The 21,436-nt window shown below is 40.9% G+C and overlaps 1 protein-coding gene across 4 annotated transcripts in view; it reads right to left on the bottom strand.

The window, feature by feature from the left end:
• The window catches only part of ENOX1 (ecto-NOX disulfide-thiol exchanger 1), a 369,866-nt gene that overhangs the window by 19,621 nt on the left and 328,809 nt on the right, over nucleotides 1–21,436 (bottom strand). For all 4 annotated transcript variants that reach the window (XM_055703149.1, XM_055703151.1, XM_055703148.1 and 1 more), the window contains 2 exons: nucleotides 9,351–9,458; nucleotides 4,567–4,623 (listed from right to left, as the gene is read on the bottom strand). In XM_055703149.1, coding sequence (XP_055559124.1) covers nucleotides 4,567–4,623; nucleotides 9,351–9,458 — 165 coding nt within the window. The remainder of the gene's footprint in view (nucleotides 1–4,566; nucleotides 4,624–9,350; nucleotides 9,459–21,436) is intronic.

Below are 21,436 nucleotides of genomic sequence, written 5' to 3'. Positions count from 1 at the left end.
AACCCACAGAATATTGTGTCCAAGCTGCTGGAGATGCTAACTAGAGGCATGAAGTCAAAGTCATTACTTTGTTCTATGAATAAAACTCAAGCAGAACAAAAAGCTGGTAAAAAACCTTGTGGTGAAATCAGCTTCACCCTCTGAAATATATTTATTTTATTAAGCCTTGGCAATAATGAAGTAACCTTAAAAGTCATCTGGTGAAATCCTTTTTTTTTTTTTACCTGATGGTAATTTAATTATTGACTTAAACAGAGTCAGGACTTTACCATGCAATTGCAATCTGGGCATTCAAAATGCCTCTGTGACCATGACCCATCTCTTACTGTGGTCTGACCTTGGAGGACTGATACTCTTGTCTACCATTTTATGGTACTTTTACAAAGGGTAGGAGTTATTCACAGGAGCTATCTAAGGAAGACAGATACCTGTCAAGGGAGAGCACCAAACTCTTAAAAGATCACTAAGTACTTCTAATATGAGGCTTGTGTAAAAATAATCTCCCTTTCTCCATTAGCAATAGAGGGATACCATGGATGTCAACCTTCCCACCCTCAAAACAGTGATAGAATCACCAGGGCTATACCCTGTCTCTGTATGCAGTGCCCTATGTATATTGAACTCAGCAGTGAGAAAAAGGAAATCTTTGATCAAAACAGGGAATTAACCTGTATACAAGAGGCTCCACAGAATGTTGCTGAACCTATAAAAACAGTGAAAGACTAAATTGCCTTTATAGAGTTAGCTGCAAAACATGTGATTAGTATTTTCAGTTTGCAAAATTTCTCTACTCGAGCACACCTCCCAAGCAAGATTTTTTTTTTTTCATGTTGGGACTAATCAGGTCCCAAGAGTCCAGGAACATCCTGGAAGAGGATTATATCTGAAATTATAATTGCCCATTGGCCATTAGTTTTTTCTTCAGTTAAGAAGATGTGAATTAAAGATCATTATATGCAGCAATGAAAAGGAAATTAAAAGGGGGGCAGATTAGAAGCAAGAAGCAATCTTTTCCTGATCACAGGGCTGAAGGAAATGAACACTCATTGACAGCACCTCTGGCAGTCCTGGGTGTCGGAGTCTCTCTTAACACCAGGCCAGGATCTCAGGCTCTGTGTACCGCTTGAGCCTGACACTTGGCCTTTCCTGACATAGAGTATTGCTGGGAAATGTCAACAGCCATAACAAATATTACTACATGTACCTGGCAAATCACTCATGAAACACCCTTAGGACTGTTTACAGAGCCTTGCAAGATGGTTTTGCTTTCTGGAAATAACAGATGTACTGGCAATACACGAAAATTTCATGTTTTCCCCTCCCCCCCAGATTTGTGTGTGAACTGCCATGGCAGAGAGGGCAACACTGCAATTGCTCCAGCCTCTTAGTTAACTGTGTTCAATTCTCCTGCAAAAAAACAAGAGGGGAAAAAAAAAAAAAAAAAAAGAAGATTCATCCATTTATAGGTTGGGTGCATTTCAGGAGGGATGTTTTTCTTTTTCCAATGGTGTTCAGATCTTTATTTCCCTTTCAGGATGGTCTCGCATAATGGAAATGTTGAAGACACACCACAACAGGTCTAAGTATATATTTTTATCTGTATGCTTTTGCTAGGAAAAAAACATTTCCAGGTTTTAGTTTAAGGAACAATATTTTCTAAGGTAAAATACGATGCAGAGCAGTGCCATCAAAAGAAAGCCTGAGGACTGCAGAAAATAATCTTTTTAAGGTTACAGTATGGGCTTTCTTGATGTGTATGCAGTGTGCCTAAAGTTCCTACTGTCCTTTCTAGGAGCCTGATTTTCTGCAGAGTATGTAATCTAAATATGCCATAGTGTGAAGATTAGATTGTGTGTTCAGTGTATAGACATACGTTGCCATTTTTCCTTACCAACACCTCCCACTGTTGCTCGGCATGTAGAGGTATTTCACTTGCTGAATTCAGCCTGCCAACTGTAACAAATATGTCCTAATCCCATTATATGCATCACAGTTCACTAACAGCCACGTAGGAGCCACCAAGCCTTTTTCTCTTTGATCAGCTCAGATTTGCACACTGGCCAAGGGCAAGAACCATGAAGTCTGCTGAGAATAGATGTGGAGAGACAACCTGCAAGGCACACTACCTGAGCACTACATATTTGATATAAATGACAATTGTTCAACTACCATTTTACAAAGTTCATTACTGTAGCAAATGCTTCAACATCAGTTGTTTCCCTCTGTTTCTCTATTTCTCATTGCCCTGCACTCAGCACTGGTGAGGCCGCACCTCGAATCCTGTGTTCAGTTTTGGGCCCCTCACTGCAAGAAAGACATTGAGGTGTTGGAGCGTGTCCAGAGAAGAGCAACGGAGCTGGTGAGGGGTCTGGAGCACAAGTCTGGTGAGGAGCGGCTGAGGGAACTGGGGGTGTTTGGCCTGGAAAAAATGAGGTTCAGGGGAGAGACCTTATTGCTCTCTACAGCTGCCTGAAAGGAGGGTGTAGCAAGATGGGTGTCAATCTTTTCTCCCAGATAACAAATGACAAGGACAAGTGGAAATGGCCTCAAGTTGTGCCAGGGAACATTTATATTGGATGTTGGGAAAAATTTCTTCACTGAAAGGGTTATCAAGCACTGGAACAGGCTGCCCAGGGAAGTGACTGAGTCACCATCCCTGGAAGAATTTAAAAGACATGTAGATATGGCACTTACAGACATGATTTAGTGGTGGACTTGGCAGTGTTAGGTTAGTGGTTGGACTCTATGATCTTAAAAGTCCTTTCTAACCTAAATGATTCTATGATCCTATGATTTCCATTTCTGCTGCTGTGCTTTCTCTGACTTCATGGTGGCATAATTTTTGGATTACACGGCTGCAACTGTTACTTAATAACTGTAGCTGTCTGGTCTCCCTTTTCACCATTATTTTAGGTACTGACTTCTTTTCTTAGGAGGGTAACATTGCTATGAGGTCATCATGGGAAGAGCTTATAGAAACGTGGGACAGAAAATAGAGTTTCTATCCTATGGAAAATTCAGGCATTTCAACAATTCCTACAACTACAAACTGGAACAAAATATTAAATTTTGAAAAATCTACCATTAACCAAAGATACTGAAATATTTTGGTTTAGATATCTGGGAATGATGTACCAAAACACTCTCTTTATGCAATTATAAAGTTTCATTTTAATGCTATTTCAACTTCTATATTATAGGCCTTCTGTTTTATCCAGTTATATATGAGCCTCGTACATATGAGTATATATATGAATATATGAGTATATATACAAGTGGAAGCTGTTAGGTAATTTTCCTTTAAAACATTTCAATCCTTTAAAACATTGTTTTATCCACATTTTTGGAGAGGAAGCAAGTTCCTTTAGAAAGTATCTAAGTCTTACATTTCTAAATTCCTTTAGGAAACCTGCAACCAGCTGTTGTACAATGACAAGGTTTTAGGTAGCAAATGTGAGCATTTCAAGATCATTGGTGGATTAATGTCTTTATTTTGGTTTGCAAACAGAATCTTTCAAAGGGGCAATGAGACACTGTGCAGACAGACTGCAATTGCAGATTGGTTGGAGCTATCAGACAGTATTGAATGTCTCCTGTCCAAATGCTGAGAGCTATGAGGCTTTATCGACTTCACTGCGGAAACAGACCACAATGAATGAGATTCAGGAAAGGATTAAAAAAGAGAGGACAACATTTCCTTATCACAAAGCAGCCCACAGAATTTGAGCATTCCATTCAGGTTTAAAATAAAACTGTTTTCCTGGCTGTGCCATTGGACAACACATTGACTAAAATAGATGTTAAAATATATTAGTGTTCAGACTGCTGCTAGATCTCTTGGCTAGGAGGAAGATACCGTATATAATCAATTTTAATTTTCATATGTTTATGACAAAGCACAAAGCTCGACAGTTTGGATGACAAACATTTCAGGAAAGTTTTCCTTTTTTCTCTTTCCCCTTATCCAAATTGCTGTTGTGACTGCAATTATTAAGGGAAGAACAGAAGCATGTTTTTGGCAGCAGGTTTTAAAAACACATGACCTTAACAAGTCCTTTAACGATTTTGGACAAAATAATCATCCAGTGAATTAATTTAGTCGTCTTGTGCAAATTAACTGTTTCCAAATTATACACGGATATGAATCACTTCACTCAGAACTGAAATCTGGCCAGACTTGCTCAGCTGCAAAGTGGCAGCCACAGAGACAAACAGTGTAACTTTGTAGCTTGAGTAATCCTGGACAGGACACTAAGGCAAAGCATTTCTCTTGTCGTTTCCATGGTATCTTTAACACCCACATACAGCAAGTAGGACATTGGCTGTTAAAGTCTCATCCAAATAAATCCTACAAAGTAAATTGCATGGAACCCAATTTATCTACCTCGAAATGAAGTTTGCTGGGATTTGAACCTATGGCTTCCAGAAAAACAGGCACTTCAAACCTGATGTGCAAATCGTTCATCCATTCTATCAGCTTCAAGACATAAATAGTAAATTGAGACTATACGCATGCATATATATATATATATATATATAAATCTATGCATAGATAGCTGTACCTACATTTGCTTGAGATTCATCATGTTCATTGATTTCTGCTAATTCCTTGGCACTTTTTAACTGCAAAGAGTGAACAAAAAACAAAACAGAACAAAGCAAGCACTTTACTTGAGTATTTCACACTGTTATCTTTGATTTATTTGAAGGAGCATTTTATAAAGCTTGCAATGAGAAAACCAGATGGAGCATATAATTCTAATGAGTTTTTGCTCAAACCATTTTGAAACCAACATACTTAAGGCTTGATAGGTTGGGGGTAAAAAAAAAAGAAAATAATAAGACTGGGTCATTATTTTTTAAATAATAAGATTAGAAAGTAGTTTCAAGGCATAAAAAGTACACAGAATTGGCTCTTAAGAATAATAAACGATTTCATTTCCCATTCTTGTCGCTATTCATTTAAACTTTACAATATTTGCAAGTTGCCACTAGCTAAATAGTGTTTTGCTAATGATTACTTTTGAATGATATATTTTTAGATGTTTAAAATGCCAAAGTGCTACTGTATGTTTCCTTCCTGAGGAAGCATCTAAGTAACTGACATGGCTCCTGGGTATGATGGAAAAGAAGTTGAGAAGAACAGTTCTTTTATTTAACCAGTGGCACGAAGAACCGAGACACTGCCAATTCCAAATATATGATCTGAACCAAAACTTCTTTTTTCCTCCTGAATTAGCTTTTGGGGGGAAATCCAGGATTACACTGGGGGTTGTAAAAATCACTCCCAAGAGATCTAAGTAATGTCCTACCTCATGTCTCCAGCCACAGTGAAATACACAGTCATTCATCCTGTGACTGAGCAAACAGAGAGGAGGAGACACCGCAGCTCTCCTGTGCCTATAAGCCATAGAGGTTTGTACACTTAGACGAAGTCCTCAGAACCATTTGCTCTTTAGGCAAAATCTCTGAAAAGTCATACTTTTATTCCAACTTAATTCAGAGTAGATATCTGGGGGTGGGTAGCAGGGTGGGGGAAGATGGGGAACAATAAGCAGAACTTTCCTCTGCATTCCTTGTTTTTTGCCAAAGAAGCTGGTGTTGATGTAACTGTTGATGATACAACTGTGATCCTGAATGACAACAGTCCAAAAATCCAGGTGAAATTGAACACTATTATGTTTCAATTAGGTGTCTGACCCAGAAGCATTGGTGAACTACCACCACAGGTACCTTCATCATCTTTTTGCCATGGGGCAGCAATGACTGAACTGTGTATGACTCAGTTCCTGGCTTCTCACAGTTTCCAATCTGACAATTAAGGTAAGCAGGACATGGTCTCTGCATACCTTATTATGCAAGGCTGTAAAATGCACCGGTTTAGGAACTGCTGTTCAAGCCACTAAACCAGTCCTGATGGAGAGGGAAGGGGCTAGCAATCCTTGATAAAGTATTACAAAGGATAGCTGGGGACTGCAAACTCATCAGGTCTCCTGGTTCAATTCACTGATATTCATCTTTCAATACCCTTGAAAACTCTGCAATTTATACTGACAGCAGGGTGATGCATTTCCAATGAATGCTACATGTTTTCCCCACACTGGAAAAAATAACCATCTTGTGAAACCACCTCACTGTGAGGATGGCTGGTAGGAACAAGCAGAGATGGCTGCTTCCAGTCAAGCACCAGAATTAGGTATTTCTGTATCACAGTGTGACTGAAAGAGCCATTTCCCGATTCTGCCAATTCTTCATTATAGAAATTCACCTCACACGAGCAGCCCTGTTGAGTTCAGCTGAATTACTCATCTGAATATGAGGTCAGAAGAACATGGTCGGGTATGTAAAATTGTTCTGCACGCTGATGCCACATTCTGAGCACTTGAGGAGTGCTGTTCATTATTTACTTTTTGCCTTTCCTTTTCCAGGTTGATAAAGTGCCATCACCCCTTGGTGACTGCCAGCTCCTTGGGCAATGCTCCGCATGCGTTCTGCTGGTGACACACTACTCCTCCATGAACCACGTGTGCATTTGACCGGGGAAGTGGACTCAGTCTCTAGCCCCCATTGGTCTGGCAGGCTTTCATCCTACCATGGTTTCCCGCTATCATCGCCCTGTCACTGCTCCACCAGTTAATCTAATGCAGACAGGATGCTTGAGCATCTCCATCTTTTGTATCGCATGCCATGCTCTGAACAGGATGCCAGAGCTCAAGCAAGAAGGTGCTAGCATCCACATCTACACTAGGACCACTGCAACAGGAAGCGGAGGTGGACCAGTGGAGATAATGGGGGAAAACTTATGGATAGAAAATGTGCAGCTGCATTACCACAGGTTAAAGGGGTAAAGTCCCTTTTTTTCCAGTATCATTTTTTTCTAAATTAAAGTTTAAATTATATTCTTCTCTCACATCCTAAATACTGAAGTGTTGGAATAGAAACCTCAGAAAAAACATACAATATTGGATAAACAGGACTTGCCTTACCCTCTAGGCCAGCTCCATTGCAGGTTGGTGGTGAGTGTGATGTTACCAGCAGAGAGTATGCTGAGGGAAAACACTGAACTAGTGCCATTAAAAACTAAGGGCCTGCTTGAAAGGAAAGGAGAAGGGCTGAGGAGTCAGAAGTCTCTGATAAGTCTAATGTCACTGTGGGGTAGTTCTGACCCAAACCAGTGGGTGTGAATCTGTCTGATAACCAGAGCTGGCAGGCGTGGGCCAGATCTGATCCAGAAGCCTTTTGGCTACAGTAATGCAATATGGTGCACAAGCAAAGAGGACATCTCCCAGCATGACGTCCCCACCTGGTAGCGGCTGGGTTGGTGCAACTGGATCAGTATAAGATGTGCTGAGCCAGCAGACATGCTCTGACACAGCTGCACCTCTGTGTGAACATGCCCGTGGTGAGGCAATGTGGGATCCCTCTGCCAGCTTGAGATGAAAAGGTAGACTTTAGCTAGCATGTCACAAAATCACGTCATACAGTCAAGGTGGTAGCCCAGTGCTATTTATTTTTGAAATAAATGTTCATATTTACTTGACTCGGCCGGATGATTTTCAATACCCATTGTGGATAAAACACGCAGATGAACTGTGATACTTCTAAAAGAAAGCTGTGAGCTTTGGCAAGTAGAGGTCATTAGTGCTAGGGCTTCTGCTGTTCTGGAAAGTTTTGGAACTGGCTCAGGGTTGTTGGAGAAGCATGCTTGCTGTGTAGCACTCCTTAGGAATTCTGGCTACTTACAGTCTTGGCCTTAGGCATGTTTCAGAGCTAATTCTCAAGAGAAATGCAGATCTATCCTGCCTTTCTTCCAGCTACTGTTTTGTCTGTCTGCCTAGCAGGAGCGCACATTTGATTCGCAATTAGTAGGAGTCTACAGAGATTCAAAAGTCTGCCCTGGTGGTCCCTGCTGGGGCCTAGTATTGTCAGATCTTCCTGTATGTTTTTGCAGCATTTGATTGCTACCAAGATGTAAAATAACTTCATGCAATTTCATTTTTTCTAAGTATTTTATAACGCTATACTTTGAATGCCATGTAAAAATGGAAATGAGATACAATTAACTCAAGAGATTGGGTGAATTCTGTGTTTATAAAGATTCTGTCATTACCAAATTCATTCTTCCTCATGGCATTTTGTGTAATAGTCTTGCATCAGCTCTCATTTAGAAGGTTATCTCTCTAACCATAAGTGCTAAAAACATGTATCTGAACATAAAATATTCATTTTTTTCCAGAATTTACATTATTAGTTTCTAGAATATATTTGTCACTAGATATATTCAAAGAGAAATATTTCAAAGGGGAACAATGTCACAGCTTTCATGATGAGAATTAAAAAAATCTGAAATAAGCATAATTTATTTTTCCCAATATGTACATTAAATGTATAAATCTGTCTGCAGACATATTTAGACATACATGCTGAAAAATCCTGAACATAAGGATCATCAGCATTTTGAATCTCTGCCATCTAAGCAATTCAGATCCCACAGTCTTTAAACTGCATATACCTAACAAAGTCACCAAATATTTTAGCTCAGAGTTTATATAGAAGGGATTCAAATAAGGTCTCAAAGCAGAGACTGTGCAGTACAGGTGGGGATTGTGATTTCAGTAAATCCAATCCACATGGTCTATACAAGACAAAATATATTTGTGCACACTATGCTTGCACACAATGACCGGCTTCATCTCCAAATTTACAGATTTATCACTAGATTTTCTTTTTGCTGTGTAACTATCCATCTTACCATACTTCTAAAACAATACTATCAAATACACTTCTCAGTGTCACAGAACACCTTAGTATCAAAGAAGGTGTGATAATCAGATTTATAGAGGTTCGCTTCTCACTGCTTGAATATGTGCATTTGTTACTATTTTTTTAGTGCCATAATGATAAAGTTTTTTCTTTACTCATATTTGCATGAATAACAGAGGACATGCCAAGCTCTTTTTTTCTTTTTTCCCCCAATTCTAGTCTCAAAAGAAAGAGCTGTTTTATTTCAGGGATATTTAACTCTCACAACATTTTTTTAATTCAGAGCAAAAACACTCATTACTGATATCTATGAAGAACAATGTAAGAGGAAAAGTTACTCAAGACATGAAATTCAGTATTGGATACTATAAAATAAGGGTCCTTTTTCACTGTTCTCTCAAACTCTGTGTTAGCCTCAGCTGCATTCACAAACACTAATCAAAGCGGACACACAGGCTATTTAGGTTATTTATTGCTCACAGCATATTCTGTGGTCAGACTTCTATGGATTTTGGAGGTGAAGCCATGAGTCTTCCATCCCCTTAGCATGCCTAAGCCAGCATTCTTCTGCCACCAGAAACACTCACCTGTTCCTGCAGGACTTTAAGCATTGCTTGTGTATGTGTTTGCTCTTCCTTGGCTTGTTCCAGTTCGGATTTTTTGTTATTTAATTCTTCCTGTATGCTCAGCAATTGCTGCACAAACAAAAGAAGTTTCTGGTTAGCATCATTTGGATCCAAAGTGGTTTTAAATCCTCAGTTTGATAAATCCTCATTTCAGACAATGCTTTGCAGTCTGCTCCCACATTTATTACTGTTGCATAATCTGCTGTGTCTAAATGGACCAGAGGCAAATTATTTTCATCTGCATCTCCTTCTGCAGCAGTGCTCCACAAGTAATGCATCTGTTAATGTGTGTTAAGCTATTTCTTGCATTAAAGCAGAAATTCCTGGTACAGTATATCACCCACAGCGTGACTGTCACATTCATCTGAACCAAAATCTTATTTGTAGAAGTATATGCGGCGGTTTTAATAATACTAGGGTAAACACCATGGTACATAAATAATGTAAAAGCACAGCCCTTTAATATAATTAGACACTGGCCCACAGCCATTTTCATTCTATGCAAAGCAATATTCTAGAAAACTTTCACACTGAGTTGCCAAGAAGACAAAACCTTTCCTTTTTTTCCCTTGCTGTGGTATTTTATTAGATCAGGAAAACCGACACCTTACAACCGATATATCAGCCAGGAAGACTGCCAATCTGAACTGTCAAAACAAAAAGCTATGACCAAAGCCTATTTTTATGAAGACAATTCTGGGATGTAGGGGCATCTTTAAAAGCCCATGTCCCCTGGTCTTGGCTAGCTTTAGGTTATGCATAGATATATTGTGACTGTCAAGAGCAGGTCAGTAGACAATTCTGAAATAATTACATGTTTTTGTATTGATGTGATGAATGATAGACATGCAGAACAGCAAGAGGAGATAAACATGAGATTAAACAGGAGTTTATGGTGCTTTCCCTTAATGATCAAGAAAGGAAACTATATTTTACTGGGGCAACATACCGCTTGTAAGCACACTCCTTTTTAAGGACTGCTTGAATGAGGAACTGCTTTACTAACTTGCGTTATTGATCTAACCATGTATCTAAGCATCTACAGCTCAGTTTATGCTTGTGCTTAGGACTGGTAACTCTGACTCAAACAGATGTTGCCGGTGTTCAGCATCTTGGTAAATTACAGATAGCAAAGCTAGAAATAGTCTCTGGCTTTGTTCCACTGCACTGGAAGTCCCAGGCATCAAAGGACTTGCTGCCAGTATTGTTTTCAGAGCTGCTTGGAAACAGATGACATTTCAGGCACTGATGGAGTTATTGGTAGTGTATTTCTGTTGTAAGGGAACACCAGTATGATGGATTAATTCAGCCACTGAAGTAAAAATACACATGGGTATATGTCTGATTATATCTCACACACTCTACAGTCCAGCTGGGTTAGTTTTTTGATGGATCTTGCCACCTGCACTGCTCCCTGGGAGCCTTCAAGAGACATTCAGGTATGTGTATTCACTCTACCATAGCACAAGAGCATATAAAATCTCAAGATTTTACATGAAATAAGAAGGTCTGTTCCACTGAGACTCTTGCCCAACCAACTGTTGTGTGGGAAGCTCTACTTTGGTATTTCTTGACCAGGGATGGATTGCTACCTCAGGTCTGTGTTCATCTTGCCTGTCGGGTATTACTCCCTACATTTTCAGAGATACACTGAATTTGTGTATACTGTTATATTTCACACACTGATACCCATGCAGATCCTTAGCACAGTTAGAGATTTCCAGACATTTCATAACTTTTTAGCCCAGAAGGGACCATTTGGTTACTTCACATAACCTCCTGTTACTACAGACCATTAAGCTTCACCCATGATAGCTCTAGCTGACGCCTGTAACTTAGAAAGAAGGAACTCCAATCCTTGGAAGAGAAGCAGAGCATACAAGACACCAGAAAGATAGCATAAGCCCTTTCAAGGGTCACTAGCTGAGACACCTGAAGTTTGGTAAGCAGATGTGTCACCTAATGAGGGCTTGTGAAATGTCCTCTCCTTCCCAGCTGCAACCTGTTTGACCTTACACACCTGAACATGGCAAGGGTTGTTAAGAGAAAGGAGCTTTTGCCTGCCATCTCAAAGTCTTTTCTGAGCGTTATGTCTCACCACTGTGCCCAGCCTATGATGATTCAAAGGGAGGAGCCAAAACGAAGAGAATGATCTTCATACACAGACAGGAATGCATCTAGCTGATTATGTATTGGGGGAGGAAAGCTCTTCTTTTTGTCTCCAGGCAATCAGCTGAAACCTTGAAGCATGGGACTTAATTATCTTCATTATCTCAGTGCAGTTTTACAAGTACTTGGGAGTCTGAGGGGGATCTCACAAGAGATCTTGTTTGCTCCACAGCCTCTTAAAGGAACTGCATAGCCATGCATATCCAAGGAGAACATCACCACCAGACTGCACCTTCACCCTGGTTCAGAGATTTTACTCCAGCTTCTGGGAGAAACCATACAGCACATTCTTCTGGACAATATAAACTCCCATCTGGGAGATCTCAAGTCAGTTTTCAGTCCTTCCCTGCCCCTGGAAAGCTTTTTCACTCCCAATGACTGTTACACATGGGAAACCAAGTTTCACATCTGGGTTGAACTTGTTACATTTCTGCCAGAACTGAAAACTCCTTCCCCATCCCACCCACCCACTCCCCACGGCTCCGCCATGGCCAAGTTTTACATACTGCAGATCAGCTTATAAACTTACACTATTTTATTTTCAGATCTCCCACTGTGATCCCCCAATGTGATTTAGTCTAATTGTATCCCTCTTCCTTTGATCTCAACTTTTCCTGTTTTTTGTTTGAGGCATTTTTTCCAAAACTGACCGAGCATGGGAGCAAGTGGTGTGGAAGACACCCTCTGAGAGCACTAAAGATGTTCCCTGCTCTTCATCTTTGTACTTGGCTCTGGACCAGCCAGGAACAGGAATCCCAGGAAAATTTCCAACATGCTCAAGTTTCTCTGGGTTAAGAGTGAGCATTCTGGTTGCGATATGAGCTGCAAAGCACTTGATATGAGATAAAACCTTCCAGCAGTCTTAATGGTTAAACCGTCAACTACTGTAAGCTTACTGTGTGTGCATAGGCTCCTATTTTCAAAGAGAGCAAATGGGTCTTATTTTCATGGGGAAAACAGTATTTGTAACTAAGGTACTGTATTCCCAGTCACACATAAGGTTTTTCATTCACAGAACTCAGAACTGGGACCTTTCCATCCAACCACAAAGATGTCATAATTGTTTAAACCATGTAGCCATTCCCTGGGGGTTTAACCTTTTTTTTTTTTTTTTTTTTTTACTCCCTCAAATTTATCTCTAAAAGCTGCAGAATCTTCTAATTTTGCATGGGTCAGGTTCTGAGATCTTTGTCCTGAGTGACTGATGCCACCACCAAGAAGTTGTAACAAGGAGTCATACCTGCCAAAGACTGTATTTTTCCTCTCTAGTCTCAATTTGGAAAATGAAGAAATAGATTTGACTGAAAAAAATATCAACCTAAGACAGATGAACAGCCTGAAAATTTCAGCAGAAACACGTGATGTTTGGCAAGGTTAGATGCAAATGGGAAGAGGATCTTATACTGGCAGGAATGAGGCAAGTTTCGTAACTGGGACTGCTGACATGCCTACATATAAACAGACAGTCTCTCCATAAAGATTGTAATGAATGATACCAAGATTACAGTATTTAATTTTTCAGAATTATTTTGTTTTTCTCACAAATGTGTTTATTAAAAATTGATCCTATAGATATTCTGCCCTTCAGATTGCTTGCAAGTACACACCATAATCAATTAAAATAAAACATGGTTCTTCTTGGTTTTGACATTTGTACTCTTGATACTATTCCACCCACTTTGCCACCTCACCCAACTTTCCCCCCTGTGCCCACCTACCCATGCAGCATTTGCTGCCCTGCTTTCCACCTGTTATATCCTGCTGGCTGGTCTCACAGCTAATGCCAGCACAGATATCAATGTCCCTTCCTTCAATCTTGTCTCACCTCTCTGGCCATTTCCTTTAAGCCCTGATGTCCCCAGCTTTGTGGCACAGCCATGGCATTCAGCCAGCAGTTCCCCAGTTTCCCCTGGCAAAGGAATGACTTCTCGGTTTCACAGCCAGGAAATACCTGGCTCATTCTTCTGTTGTCTTCCAACAGTCTTTGAGGGTCCCCTGCAAGTTATGCAAGAGTCTTTTCCCTGAGCCAAAACGCCAGGGTCGGGAAGCAGAAAAGCATCTCATGGTGCTTCTCACAGCTCTGAGGATCCTGGAGAGAGACCTCTGTACAGCCTAGAACTCCACCAGCACCACTCCAGATGCTCGGCTGGTCTACGTGCAACCAAAACATGGTTGCCAGGCTGACCCTAAGAGATGAAGCTGTGTAGTAGGTCCAGATCAGACTGGTAGGTATCACTGATATCCTCTTACTGGCATTTCAAGAGAGGAGAAAGGAAAGGAGAAAGAATTAACCTACAGGTTGTGTCTGTCCAGAGATCAATCAGTGCATTTTAGACAAAAAAAGCCCCAAGACATTGCTTGTTGCCAGTGCCAGCTCTGCAGTTGCTCTGTATAGAAATGGTAAATACCACACTCCAGTGTTAAGCTTCCTTCATCCATGAGGACCAAATCCTCCCTGCATAAGCGGGTAGCTAATTTCTTCATAATGGGGGAAGGGTGTGTGTGTTTTATTTTGTTTTTTCACACATTCCCACCTCCAATGATAAATCTCTGTCAGAGACAGTTCAGTACTACCCATATTGCGTAGAACTCAAAAGCGCAGACAGAAAATTACCATCTTAAACCAATCTTCACAGCTTCTGAAACATTAAATATAGATGGCATTATTGAAGCCATCTGAATTACTCAGACTGTGTACAATGCAGTGCCAGTGTGGCCAAGAATGCTAACAACCAAACAACATACAGTGCCTCGAAATATAGGAGAAGCCCTAAAGGGAAAGTAATAGCTTGCTGTTGTGTACCAGTGTGCAGCCATCAAATATGCCTTCTCTTTCCTCTCCTCCTCCCTGCCCACAGTTCTTCATTGCTCCCCAAAAGGCAGTGTTACATGTGTACATTTAAATATAAATTAGGACATATCTAGAAGTGTGGTCATACACCGAGCCTAGCAGGACAGAGAAGGGTCTCAGAAGGAAAGCATGGTTTCCAGCATGAAACCATCAGCTTAGCATGCCAAGAAAAGAGAGGCAGATCAGAAGAGACCACAGGGCCTGAGGCTGTACTTAAGATACTGTAAGTCTGACAGAATAATGAAAAAGGAAAACCAGCATTTGCCACAAATTTAGCAGTTATACTGCTGAATGGTCCTGCCCCTGCTATTTTGGTTACAGTTTTGTCTACAGCTGCTTGAAATGAAATATGATAAGGTTACAAAGACCTTAAAAGAAAGGGAAGTAGAGCAGACAAAGGAACATCTCTGAGGTGGGAGCGCTGACTTTGATCATGGGTTGTGCAGGCAGTTTCAGCAAACCCAGCCTGTTCTGCCCCGGGAAGGAGGCACAGACTCTCAATCCTGTATCTGGAGTAGCTGCAGAGTGTCTAGAAAAGATCTGTGGCAAACTATTCTGAAATATTAGTCAAAGAGGGATGGTCTCACACAGTTGAATGCCAACTCAGTTGAATGGCCATCTTATACACCTAGTGAAGTTAGACAGACTAAATTCTCCTATCCATACAACGTTTGGGGGCAGCATATTACTCTCCACTTACTATCTATATGGAATGTATCGCTATACAGGAAGAACGGGGGCATCTGGTGCACTAGGCACCTGAAATGAAGGCAAAACTTACATGCCTCAAGTAGGCAGGATGTATCCCAACCAAGGCTAATTTTTTCAGTCCCAATGAAATCAAGGCTTGCACACTAAACAGGAACCCCAGCAAGTAGTTCTCACATGTAAAAGTGCAGGTCTTTCCCCTAAACTACGCTAGAATCCAAGATCTGAAAAGTATGAAATCACAGGCATTGAAAGGACTGCAGGGTTCACCTAAAACTTAAAACATTCACTTATGCTAGCAATTCCTAAGGTTTTATTATCTTCTTTTTCCTTATGTAAAACTTGCTGTGTCTTTTCTAACTTTATTTTACAGACAGAAAAAGCAGTTAGTTTGCCAAATGGAAAAGGACAAAAATCAGCAAGGAAAGTGTTCCAAAATTCTTAGAAGCTGTTCACAAATACAGAGGGGAAGGATGTTAAATATTTCTTCTCATAATCTTCCTTCGGTAGAAGGAAAAGAATGAATCAAAATGAAATCTCAGGTACACAGGCAATGGCAAAATAAAAATACAAATCCCTCTCCCAGTACGTCCATGGACAGTCTGGAAGAGTGTTTTTCTCTTTTTGTAAAACAGACAAGATTTCATATCACAAATGGCCAGCACATGGCAGGCTTGAATAATGAGAAAGTGACTTCCCAGCTGAGCAAATATGCATTAGTAACAAGACACTGATGAGGCCAGACAAATCACCAAGGAAACAGGAGAATATGAAAGACAAGTCAAAGAAGCTTTAGAAATGAGCCCTCAAGGAAATTAGCCATGTTGCAGCAGTAGGGGCAATACACATGCCATCGTAATGTGTGACAAGGCATTAATAAAATAGAGTATGATTGTGGATTTTTTTAAGGGAGTAAAAAGAAATACAGTGTAATAGCACAATGTTTCTCAACCCTCCCACCTCTCAGGGACTGCCTGTGTCATTGGGACTACATGGATGGATGGATCACGAGGTTTTCAATCCAGCCCTGACCCCCCAGCCCTGGGCTGGTGAAGAGCTGCACATGGATCAACAGCCCAGCTCCTGCTTGTTGGGCACCCACCTGCAAAGTGGGGTTTCCTGGCTCGCTGGCCAGAGGCAAAGACCATGCTGAACATGTTAGCTCCACAGGTTAACCACCTTCGAGGGGGCCAGGGAGTTGGACACACACATGATGAGTGAGTGCATATAATGGCACTACTGACGAACTCTGCCCAGCTGCTTCCTCAGGGAGATGTTTACCATGCTCCCCTCCCCTGCTATTAGATTGACTGCATAGGTCCTACAGCTTTGCTCAGACTAGGAGCAGGCAGGACTGAACCCGAGAAATATGCCAAATGAGAAAACAGACAGGTGGATACAGACACACTGGAAGGGAGGTTACAGAGAAGATGGAGTCAGGCTTTTCCTGGATAAGGGCTGAAGGTGAATAGACTCATATTCAACAAGGAACATTTCTATTACATATAAGGAAAATAATCCACCATGAGGTTGGCCAATCACTTGAATAAGGCCTTAGAGAAGCTGTGGACTCTCCACCCACGGACGTACTGAGAACATAGCTGGACAATGTCCTGAGCAAAATTGAGACAACTCCAGAGCTGCCCCTGCTTTGAGCAGAGGGTCGGTGTACGTGACCTCCAGGCATACCTTCTGACTTATGTTATTCTGTGATTCTGAATAATACCTAATAGATATCAGATAATGAGCTCTCAATTTCTTTTTGTTTCTACGAGGCGTAGTAATTCAGCCACATTAGCCACAAAAAGCAGCGTTAGGGGTTGGACAGCAGATGAAAGAACATGGGTGGCACAATGAATGACTTAAGAGCCAGTCCACAGCCTTCCTTTGCCAAGTAATTTTAAAGAATATGTCTTGCTCCTCAAGAAAGACAAGTTCTCTTTAGTCATCTATGGACTTTTGCAGCAAATGAGGAAAAGACAAGTCCTTAGGAACATTACAGAATCAATCCCTCCTCTCAGAAGTTAAATTCTCCCAATTTGCTAATAGATACTTAGCGTTAACATCAGGGATCCCTCTCTGGGATATGACTTTCACAGCAGATTGCACAAGGCCTTTGATTTTGATGGTGGCCTGTGGATGAGAGAGGTCTGAACAAAGTCTACTGCACCTCATAAATAAAGCTCCCTCCCACCTTTGCTAAATGAGATGATGGGCATATTGCATAGCCCTTGACTTTACTGGCAATAGGTGAATAGACAAGTGGGCTTACAATTTGCTCTGATCCTGATCAAAGAAAGAGATCTGATCCCAGATAAGTGTCATGTTCCCTCTGCCTTCATATCTGTCCTTCAAGGCAACCAGTCTGCACCCCCTATGATGCACAGTTGTCCTGGTTTCAGCGGGGATAGAATTAATTTTCTTCTTAGTAGCTTGCTACTACTTTGGATTTAGTATGAGAATAACATTGATAACACACTGTGTTTTAGTTGTTGCTGAGCAGTGCTTACCCTAAGGCAAGGGCTTTTCAGTTTCCCCTGCTCTGCCAGCGAGCATGTGCACAAGAAGCTTGAAGGGAACACAGCCAGGACAGCTGACCCAAGCTAGCCATAGGGATATCCTATAGAATGTCATGTTCAGTATATAAACTGGGAAGGTTGGCCGGGGGCTGCCGATTGCAGCCTGGGCATCGGTCAGTGATGCCACATCTTACCACTAGAACAGCTATCAAGAATAGGTGTTTAGAGCATCTGTGGGGTCTTATTTACACTTCCCATAATATTGTTGAAGTGGTGGTGGCAGAAGTGGGAAATTAAGCAGTATTTTCAACAAGGAAAGGTCATTAAACACAGAGAAGAACCCATTTGGCCTGTCTGAGATCTGGTAAATAATTAGCACTTAATTGCCAGCTACTCTTTTTTTTAATATAATCTGAAAGAGTAAGTATTTGCTGGAAGTTTGAACATGGACAGTGCTGTACAGGGCCCTGAAAAGCACAAGGGAACAAATTTAATACTTATGGGAACATTTCTCTCTGTCATGGGAGCAGACATATTTCTTAACCAGTTTCCAAATATCAACCGTAAGGGTGAGACAAGAGTAGACAGGCCTTGAAGTGAACATCTGGATATTAGTTGTAGTCCCTCGCACTTATCTTGTACCTGTTCCCTATAAAAATATCAGTGTTGATCAATATTGCCATTACTACTCCAGTGCCGCTTTTACAGGAAAATAGAATGATCTAACTGGAATTCATACCGCAAGAGCAGTAATAAAAATCATTTCCAACTTAATTATTCTGGTCTGTTTATTCAGCATGTAAAACACAAATACAAGGGATAATGTTTTCTTGTCCCTTTTATTTACTCTTCTCTTTAATACTGCATTTGGAGAAGAATCAGTTTATAGTTGTGTGTAAGTACATTGGGTGGTTTATATCCTGAATAGATGTTTGGTGACCAAAAGGTATGTGGATAAAAAAAGACTATAAATCCTTTGCATTTAGGCTGTATTAATAAATACAGACATAATTTGCTCCATCTATTCAACAATGATGTTAATATCAGTGCTAAACTGCTACTAGAAGCTGTATATTTAAAGGTAAATAGTTGTTATAATGGTCATGGGTCTCACATGGCACCAGATCTGGCAATTTTTAGCGAACAGCATATGTGTCTGACTTCTGACACTTGAGAAAGTTTGTATGTGAGAGAAAGGAATGGCTGTGACAGTTAACAACATCTGTGAAGGATCTGGGAGCTGCAGACCTAAATGCCAGCTGAGGTTTATTGGAATGTAATAGGTGGTAGTTTGGTTAGAAGAGTCATATGGAAAAAGTCTCACAATGCTTTATCCTACTAGCTGTTGAAACTTCCCAACAGAAACACGCTTTTCCTCCCTGTTCCCACTGAAAGTGAGTGGACTATGGGAATAGTCAGTTCTTCCATTACTTGTATGAGAAAACTACTTTTTGTACAGGATAGAAGAGGAAAGACCTGAGCAATGCCATCTTTGCCTGTAGGAAAAAAAAAAAAATAATCTGCTAGCTCAGTAGGGACATCAGAAAATGGACTAGCTCTGCTCCAGTAGCTGGGAATGGCAGAAATCCAATTCCTTTTCAAGGCAGCACAGCGAGGCCAACACTAGCTACCTCTGGCTTTTCTACTCAGACTGACTACTAAATATCAAAGGTATATGATCTATATTAAAAAGCCTTGTGCCATCTCACTTAGACAAAAGGGTCCTAATCCAGCTCCTAGTGACCGTGGAAGCTGTGTGCAATCCACAGTCCTCATCACCAAATATGTACCCTGGCCATCCTCCCTCGAGGGAGCAAAGTGTAAGGAGGGAGGTGTGATGCACTCGAGCAGCTCTTCTCACCCTCCAAGTGACAACAGTGAGGCATATCACAGACCAAACTGTCCTTCCCTGGAGGAACACTGAAAGCCTGAAATGACTGCTAGTCATCTGGCATTTATCAGAGCCCTTTAAAAAAGGGTGTATAGGTCTCAGATGCATGTGCTCTTTATTTTAAATGCTTAATGATTAGTAAACTGCAAAAGCTAGTCCTCAGTATGTAGGAAATGTTAGGAGCAATGTGGCCTTTGCAGTAAGACCTTGAGTTGCATATTGAACAGCAAGGACAGGAAGGTATTGAACAGGTGATGATTAACCATGTACTCTGTCTGCAGCATCAAACAGGGCAGGGTCTGTGAGGTATACGGAGCAAAATACACAGTTCTGGCAATTCCTGGCTTCTGAGTGCTCAGGTTCACAATCTGCATTGCTGTTCAAGTGAAACTGATTTTTTTGGGGGAAAAAAGAAGACAAGACAAAAGAGGACTTTATTGATGCTACATCAGAGTGACACCCCAGGCGGGTCATCAGCAGGGCCAGAATATGTTCAGTCCCCTTCTGAGATGTCTTGAGCTAACAGAGTCGGTGGCACCTGCAGCAGTGTATCAGACACTATGTCAGCCCTACACCTACCATCCACAAATGTTCCTATTGTTCTTGCTTTCTACCCTGAGGATTAATTTAGGAGAGGTACCCCCATGCATCCCCTGCTCATGCAATAACCCCATGGCTAGGCTTTAATGCATCACTGCTAACGAAGGGGAGCGAGTGCTGTCGCTGTGTGTTAGGAGTATGAACCTGAGCTCAGCTAATGAATCAGGCCCCTTAGGGGATGAGGGCAATGAGGTGCCTCTTAAATGTCCCAGATACACCTCAGCATGTGCGATAGCAGAACTGTAAGCACTTATGTACATTTCATGGAGAAAACGTAGGTGGAAGCATGATTTAAATGGGGATTTCAGGATGATACCCTAGCCTGCAGGAGCTTAAATTCAGCCGATCAGGGAGTTGTGAGAGGAAAGAACATTATCATACATTTACATGATGCAATGGAGCACTGTGCAGAATTACCAGTCTATTGGCAAATGAACTTGTTCAGGAATCAGTACAGCTATGCAAGCATGGCCCCATACCTTGGCCAATTAAGCCTGATGAAAAGGTGGAACTAGTTCAATTAGAGAGCCATGCTAAAGGAGGTGTGCTCTGTAGACTTAGGACTAGCTTGAGGCTTAAAACATTGCACTGATGGCTGTGCTATAGAGGTGGTTCATGAACAACCCCAGATGACCAGTAAAAATCCCAAATTTAGTTGGATATATGCTAATGAGTGCCATCTCCTACATGGCAAGCTGACATTTTTCAAAGGCTTGTTAACAATATCAGTTTCAGACAGATTTTATAAAGGATATGGAAACCACATCATTAATTCAATAGAGACTCACTGTCAAATTCTGAGTCCTTGTTTCAAAGCATAAAGATGGAAAGTGCAGTTCCTCAAGAATTGTCTTTGGTGGACAACAAAGAAGAAAAGCATAGTTTTCATGCTTTGTTCTTGGAATGATTAAAACATGAGATTTTTTTCAAACGGATTCTGTTTGCACCTCCACATAGAGTATGCTAACCCAAATGGTTAACATTTGGAGATATTAGATACCCACTAAAAACTGAGTCTTATAATGGTAAGCATTAAGCAACACTACCAAGTGATATTTTCTGCATTACCAAAGTCATGTATCTGGTAAAACATTTCAGACCGAGAGACCAGATTTAAAAAATTCTTACAGCTGTGCTGTGAAGTACTGTAAAAATTGTTATAACTAAAACATCCTTCCTTGTGATCACAGACTTTGTTAGAGAATACCAAACACTGCTGGAAAACCAGAGCCATTCAAAAAGTGATCTGCTTGGTATGTGTGTTCTCATATAGAAATAAATTGAAGGCAATACCACCTATGCAGCAGTG

Source organism: Falco cherrug, chromosome 2, assembly GCF_023634085.1.
Source record: "Falco cherrug isolate bFalChe1 chromosome 2, bFalChe1.pri, whole genome shotgun sequence".
Classification (NCBI taxonomy): Eukaryota; Metazoa; Chordata; class Aves; order Falconiformes; family Falconidae; genus Falco; species Falco cherrug.
The sequence above is the reverse complement of the archived record's forward strand: the minus strand, read 5'-3'. Positions and strand labels throughout refer to the sequence as shown.